General features: G+C 39.3%; 1 protein-coding gene across 1 annotated transcript; it reads right to left on the minus strand.

The window, feature by feature from the left end:
- Positions 1–802: 802 nt before the first annotated feature.
- Positions 803–1,882, minus strand: LOC133334377 (uncharacterized protein K02A2.6-like). Its single transcript, XM_061542673.1, has one exon. The coding sequence runs from the start codon at positions 1,880–1,882 to the stop codon at positions 803–805; it is 1,080 nt and encodes a 359-aa protein (XP_061398657.1).
- Between the last annotated feature and the right edge of the window lie 6,181 nt (positions 1,883–8,063).

Here is an 8,063-nt window from a genome sequence, read left to right on the forward strand (position 1 = left end):
GGATGGTCCGTAGTCAGACGTCTAATGGGTGTACTTTCATCGTAGCCCACGTTTAACGGAATTTCGACGTTAGACCAGGTCATCACACGCTCTTTCATATCCAGACTGATACCAAAGGCAATCATAAAATCTGCGCCTATTATCACTTCGTCTACGATATCGGCAACTATAAACTCGTAATTCTCCGATTTATTGGCAATAGTTAGTGTCAGGGTAATATTGCCGTGTACTGCCGCGGGCTCCCCCGTTGCTGTGCGCAGTCTGACTCCATTAAGTTGCGTTATTTTTCCCTTTACCAGATCTGATCTTATGATTGACTTTGATGCGCCAGTATCTAACGTCAGAACTCGCTTATCACCATTGATGTACCCAGTTGTTGTTAGGTTGTGACTTTTCTGTTGTACTATTGCTATGGAGATTGTGGGGCCATCGTCGATGGGAGGCAGTTCATGCCCCGCTGGACTGGCTTATCACCATTGATGTACCCAGTTGTTGTTAGGTTGTGACTTTTCTGTTCTGCATTCGCGCGCAATATGACCTGCTTTATGGAGATTGTGCTCCCTAATAACTTTGTTTCTTCTATTACCTGCCTCATGGCGTCCTTGATCGAGTTAACGAGAGATTTGGGTTCGCAACTTTTATATATTATTATTCATAGTATATTTTAATTCAATAATTTATTTCGGTTTCATTAGAAATTTGGACTACATTAGAGGATACAAAAAGAGAAGAGAGCTTTCTAATCAAGGAAACAGCTGTTTTTCGTTATTGACGTTTCTCGCTTTGTCCTTGGTTGTACTATTTAGTATGTAACAGGTTCCTCCCCCATCAAGTAGTCACCATATCTTTGTGGAGCCCTTCGTTGCCGTTGTGGGCGCCCAGGTGTTCCTACCGTTAATGATGTGGGTTGACTGACTTCCACTGTTGCCGTATTAGGAATAATTTCTTCGTTAGAATTTTGTGGAGATGTTTGATGTTCTGGTGGAGCTGGCGCTGCATTTATCGAAACTGTATTATCCTCAGGAATCTGTGTTGGTATTAGTGGTACCCTGGAACGCAGCTGGTCAATGTGTCTTGAATGGAAATCATGTCCGGTTGTTATTTCATAATTTCGATCGCCTGTTGACTGAACAACACCCGGTAGCCATTTCTCACCTTTCCCGAAATTCCGGTAGCATACGGTGTCACCAATTTCAAAGCTTCTGACGGGTCTGGTCTTTCCAGAACTTTCATCCTCTGTACCTTTCTTCCTATTTTCCTCTGTAGCAGGATATATGATATCTAACAACGTCTTAATTTCCCTACCCATCAAAATTTCAGCCGGGGATATATTTGAGATTGGGTTTGGAGTAGTACGTAAGCGTAGAAGTATATTTGCCAAATTTTTTGCTATATTTGTTGGAGGCAGTTTCTTCAAATGCGATTTTACGGATTGTACGAATCTCTCCGCCTGTCCGTTTGAAGATGGATGATACGGCGCAGTGCAAAAATGGCGAATTCCATTTTCCTTGAGGAAAGTTTCAAACTCGCTCGACTTGAAGTTTCGTCCATTATCGGTCACTACTATGTCGGGTAATCCATGAGAAGCAAATATGTCTCTCAATAATTCTATTGTTTTTGTCGATGTGGTATCAGCTGTTGCCTTAACCTCTAACCACTTGCTGTGTGAATCGACTACGATTAAAAAATTTGTGCCAATAAATGGACCGGCATAGTCGATGTGTATTCGGGACCATGGTTTTAAAGTTAATGGCCACGATTTTGCATCAGCTGCTGGTGGATGTTTACTCTGTTGACAACATTCCTCGCACATTCTGGCTTTCAGTTCAATTTCTTTGTCTAATCCTGGCCACCAAAAGTAGCTGCGTGCAATCGCCTTCATAGCGGTCATTCCTTGGTGAATGTCGTGCAGCATCTGCAACATTCTGGCTCGTAATTTCTGTGGTATAATTACCCTGGAACCCCATAGTAAGCAATTACTGTTTACTGATAGCTCGTGTATTCTGGAAGCATATGGTTTAATATCATCGTTGTCTATAGTCAAATTTTCGTCTTTCCGTTTAATGTGCCACATCACATTTGACAATATTGGATCATTTCTTGTTGCCTTTGCGATCACTTTAGCCGTTACCAAGAATTTGTCTTCACCTTCGCTGCAATACAAGATTTCCGGTATCTCTGGAACTCTAATGGTAATCTGCCTAATGCATCAGCATTCTGGTGGTTTTTACCTTCGCGGTACTTGATCTCGTACTGGTACGCTCCTAACATCAACGACCATCGTAACATCCGTGGTGATAGCTGCGGAATGGGCTTCGTAGGATTAAATAGTCCCAGAAGCGGCTTATGGTCAGTCATTATAGTGAACCTTCGGCCACATAAAAACTGTTGGAACTTTTTTATGCCGAATATTATTGCAAGAGCTTCCTTGTCCAATTGCGAGTAGTTACGTTCTGCTGGCTGCAATGTTCTGGACCCAAATGCTATCGGAGCTTCCCTTCCATCTGGCATAATATGTGCTAAGACTGCACCCACTCCATATGGTGATGCATCTCCACATAATATTAGTGGCAATTCTACTGAATAGTGAACTAATAAGTTATCCGACTGTAGCATCTGCTTCGCTCTATTAAAGCTGGTTTTTTGTTCTTTTGTCCACTTGAATGGTGCGTCCTTTTTTAGCAACCTATAAAGTGGTTCCAATACGTCGGCTTTATTTGGAAAAAATCTGTCGTAGAATGTGATTAACCCTAGAAAGGCCTGGAGTTGTTGCTTATTCGATGGTTCTGGAGCATGTGAAATCGCCTTGATTTTCTCGTCTGTGGGTTGTACGCCATGCTGGTTTATGGCAAACCCCAAAAATGTCAATTCTGTTGCTGCAAAAATACACTTTGATTTTTTTAATTTTAGTCCTGCTTCTTTAATTCGTTGCAAAGTTTCTTGTGTGCGTTGCCACATTTCTGGATTAGATGTTCCACCTATTAAAATATCATCGAGATAAATTACCACCCCTTTCACACCACTCAATATGCCTTCCATAATTCGCTGGAATATGCTGGGAGCCGTAGAAATGCCGAAAGGCAGTCGTGTTACTTCGAACAATCCTCTATGTGTGTTCAGTGTGAGTATTCTGGCTGACTCGTCATCCACTTTCACTTGAGTGTATGCACGATCGAGGTCTAAACGCGTAAACCACTTACAATTTGCTAATGTTGCAAACACTTCTGTGTTCGTTGGCAGCGGGTAAGTCTCCTTGCATAAAACTTGGTTTACAGTGCACTTGTAGTCACCGCAAATACGTACACTACCGTCAGGTTTTATCACGGGTACCACTGGTGTTCCCCACTCACTAAATTTCACCGGCCGCAACACGCCATCTTTCTCCATCGTCTTAAGTGCCGCTTCAACTTTCGGCTTCAGAGCAAAAGGAACTTGCCGATATCTATGGAATTTTGGTTTACCTTCCGTTTCTACTGTTAGCCTCACTGGTTCACCCTTGTAGTCGCCTAAGTGTTCGTCAAATACTTCACTGTATTGATGTACTTCCAGTGGAAGATGTGTTTCAATCCTGTTGACATTAGTTAACCTGGTTAACTCTGGAATTTCTCGTTGGTCTTCGCTGATACTGACCTTTTGACTTTGATTTTGTAATACACGCTTTTTCAATATGACCTTGCCTTTTACAAAAATTACATTCAACATCCCTGAACCGACAAGTATCTGGCGCATGGTTACCGTGACATCTGAAGCATTTCTTTTGAGTGTGGTATTTGACATTTCTCTGCTTGTTCCCCACAACTTTGTGTATTTCTTGATGTACGGAAGCAGTTTTCAACGCTGCAATATTTTTCTGGGCTTCTTCACACGCTATAGCCTCTTCCTGGGCTATCCGTAACGTTAGTTTGTCGTTCGCCAACAACCGTTTCTGCAGGCTTTCATCCCGCATTCCACATACTAATCTATCCCGAAGCATCGTCTCGAGGTTAGAAAATCCACAAAACTGGGACAACTTACGTAGCGCTGCTAAATATTCCGGTATGGACTCTCCTTCTTTCTGGTCCCTACGATAAAATTGAAAACGTTGAATTATTTCATTTGGTTGGGGGCAAAAATGTTCCCGTAGCAAATCGATGGCTTTATCATACGGAAAGTCATCTTTGGTTATGTCATCTGGTGTTGCAATGGATTTCAACAATGTATACGTCTCTGTGCCGCAGGAAGATAAAAATATGGCTTTCTTTGTTTTCGACTCTGTCAACCCGTTCGCCGTAAAAAAGAACTGCATCTGTTCTTCATAAATCTGCCATTTGCCGGTATTTACGTTGAACTGGCACAAATCCCCATATCTCGAAGCCATCGTCTTTACTTCTGGATTATTTCCTTCAGCACCTGGTTCCATTTGTTCCTCGTCGCCAATTTTATATATTATTATTCATAGTATATTTTAATTCAATAATTTATTTCGGTTTCTTATACTAGAAATTTAAGCACGTCTTACATTAGAGGATACAAAAAGAGAAGAGAGCTTTCTAATCAAGGAAACAGCTGTTTTTCGTTATTGACGTTTCTCGCTTTGTCCTTGGTTGTACTATTTAGTATGTAACAGCAACATTCGGTCTCCAGTTGACGAATCTTGTGGGTATGGGGCTTAACAATTATTCTTGCCGTCTCTTGGGCAAGGGCAAACGACACGGTTTCGGCAAATTACGCTTTTGGTGACGCATATGTTGCACATTTAATCTCTGGGTCACGTATGCCATTCACAAAGGTTTCGATTTTCATACGGTCCAGCAATGGGTGATTCTCTCCTGGATACGTCATTAGCACCAAACGTTCCACCTCCGCTGCAAAGTCTTGTAACGTCTCGTTTGCCTTCTGTACTCTTCCCCTTAGTTCCATAACGTAGATGTTTTGTTTATGTTCGCCACCGTACTTACGTTCCAGTGCAGCAATAACATCTTCATAGTTGCTTCTAGAAGCGACAGGAATACTCTGTATAACATCAGCAGCACTGCCCTTCAATGCCAGAAGTAGTGCAACCGCTTTGTCGCTGTCGTTCCACGAATTTCTAGAAGCCACTGTCTCGAACTGTAACTTGAAAACATTGAATGACGTAGAGCCGTCGAATACAGGAGGTTTGATTTTTAGTGTGTTATCAGGAACTCGCACCGGACCACCCTTAATTTCCAGTTCCGACATTTTCTTCTCCAGATTCGTAACCCTGTGGTCGTGGACCAGAAATTTCTCATCCACAGACAGAATCTTCTCGTCAACCGACTGCACTTTCTTATCCAACTCTTTAATTTGGACCTCCACGGTTTCCACTCTCCTTCCAATAACTTCTGTAATGTTCTCGAGTTTCTCCATCATTCTTCTCGAATTTTCCTCGCACCTTCTGTAATTTTCCTCCAACATTTTAGCCAGCATTTCTCTTAAATCGTCACCCCTGGCAGCTACTGAAGAGACTTCCCCACCGTTGGATTCGCCCATTTCCGACAAATCCACTTCATCCTTACTGTCAAACTCATATGTATCGATGTTCATACCACGGCGCTCGAACTCATTCAACAGACGTTTTTGTAGCTCCTTCTTCAAGTCTTCCACTCGTAGATCCTTAAACTTCATCGTAGTATTATCGTAATCTCACTTCCGACACCAATTGTTACGTTCTTGGATTTTACTTAATCCCGTGTGGACGTTGTTTTATTTCCCAATACAGTTCGTACCAAATAAAACGCGGGTTCTTTCTGATTACGAATATTACAATGATTTTATTGACACAACTTTACTTTGCACGTTACTTTACAGCTTTACGTTACTTGACGGTTTCAATTCGCGATCTGATTCAGAACTGACTAACAGCCTTTCCATTTCCCTATTTATATGAGCCCTGCTTGTCGCTACAGAAGTTTCTAGACGATCTGGTAACACCTAGATTTCGAACAATCTACCAATGCAACAAACGCATACAAACTTACATTGAGTGAACAATAACAACAACACATATACAGGCGAGGGAGTAACAAAGAAAGAGGAATTAAGCGATCATCAATGATGACGTTTAAAAAGAATTTTACGTCAATAACAAAATAGAAAATGAAAGAGGAAATGAAAGGATGTAGAAAAATCTATACAGTAGTTGTTGTTGTGAAGTTATTGGAATAAACTGCGTAGTAGAAATTTACGTTACAATTCAAATTCTTAAATTAACGGAATTCATCTAAATTAACTTAAATCTAAAGTTATATTCGTAACAATATGTAGGGGCATTGGTGCACCATTTACATTATATCGGACGAAAATATATATGGGAGCTTTATCTAAATCTAAACCGATTTTCAGGAAACTTAACACACATCATTCCAGACCTAATTCATTACGTTATACCAAATTTCGTGCAAATCAAAAGATATATAGGGACTTTGGTACACCATTTACATTAAATCGGACGAAACTATATATAGGAGCTATATCTAAATCTGAACCGATTTTCAGGAAACTTAACACACATCATTCTAGACCTAATTCAGTACGCTGTGCCAAATTTCGTGCAAATCGAATAATATATAAAGACTTCTGTGCGCCACTTACCTTAAATCGTACAAAAAAAAATATTTAAATCTGAACCGATTTTTTCCAATTTCAATAGGGTTCGTCCTTGGGCCAAATAAGTGACCAATGCCAAATTTCATCCAATTCGGATCATAAATGCGTACTGTACTTTGTTTACAATTTAACATGGATATACAGACACAGACGGACGCACATGCATAAATCGAGTCAGAAAGTGATTCTATGCATATTCTCAAAAGGAACCACGGGTCTATCTTGTTTTGTCTGTTATAAACATATGCACAAAGACATAATTTTCTTTAGAAAATCTTAGCCTTGGCGATTCCTAAAAAAAACATATTTTTTAAAAATCCAAGACTCGCTAATTTTTAAAGAAATATTTTTTTTTAAATCCACGCGTTGCTAATTCTTAATTTTTCTTTAAAAAATCCACGCCTTGGTCCTTGATAAAAAATTTAAAATATGCACTCTTTAAGAGTATACCCTATTCTCTTTAAGAGGTAAAAACGTCGTTTTGTTCTTTCACCATGAGACGAACCTCAAAAATGCTTAAAATCGATCGACATATAAGGAAAGCTATGCTAATCTTAATGGCACAGAATCTACATGCTACCAAGAGAAAAAGAAATATACATTCGAAATTCTTCCAACAACAAAATTATTTGGGGCTAAACCAAAAGGTGGACCGATGCTGAAAAACATCGCCAGACACTCGAACATTTGGAAGTTACCGTTATATAATGACTACCATAAAAATTACCATTATTGAAAACAATGAGAACCCAAAATGCCAAATTAGAGACATTTCTTTGCTGATATCGAAAAATAGGTGAAAAGTTATATTCAGTCAACCCAAAACTTTTAACCAATACTGATTATTTATATAAGAGAGGTTTTCTACCTATTTTTTATTCAAAATATAAAATCACCAAATTTTAAATGTGGACCAGTATTGTTAATATTTGATAGAAAGATTTATTGCCAATTGCGCAGTAAATCTTACAATTACAAATTACACTTATATCGTTTGAAAAAAGTATCCAATATCCCAAAAAATATGGGGGCTATATGGAAAAGTATGCCGACATATACCATTTCCAATACCAACCATCCTAGGAGTAGAAGTAATGTATGTACCTTAAATATCACGAGCTCTGTCGTGATTCGACAGAGGGGCGGACATGGCTAAATCGACACAGAATTTATGGACCCACCGGTGAATATTTCGTGTTTATATACTAGCCAAGGGCTTTAAAACCCATAAGACATTTTCCACCCTCAAATACGGTTTGCAAAGTGTAAATGAAATAAAATACCGAGTGTTTCAAAATAATAAGAGCTGTATCATGAGACTGGGAAAGAGTTTAAATTTCGAGTGTCGACTAAATATTTATTTTCATAAAATCGTTTATTTTATTATAATTTATCAAAAAAAGTAAAAAAAAAACAATCTTCAATACGCATATTTTAATTTGTTTCTCCCCTAAATT

The sequence above is a fragment of the Musca vetustissima genome, unplaced genomic scaffold, assembly GCF_032173495.1.
Source record: "Musca vetustissima isolate MV318-11 ecotype Yass unplaced genomic scaffold, APGP_CSIRO_Mvet_v1 utg14034, whole genome shotgun sequence".
In the NCBI taxonomy this organism is placed as follows: domain Eukaryota; kingdom Metazoa; phylum Arthropoda; class Insecta; order Diptera; family Muscidae; genus Musca; species Musca vetustissima.

Bases quoted from the DNA above. Each gene is read 5' to 3' on its own strand.
- LOC133334377 (XM_061542673.1), bottom strand. From the start codon at position 1,882: ATGAAGGCGATTGCACGCAGCTACTTTTGGTGGCCAGGATTAGACAAA.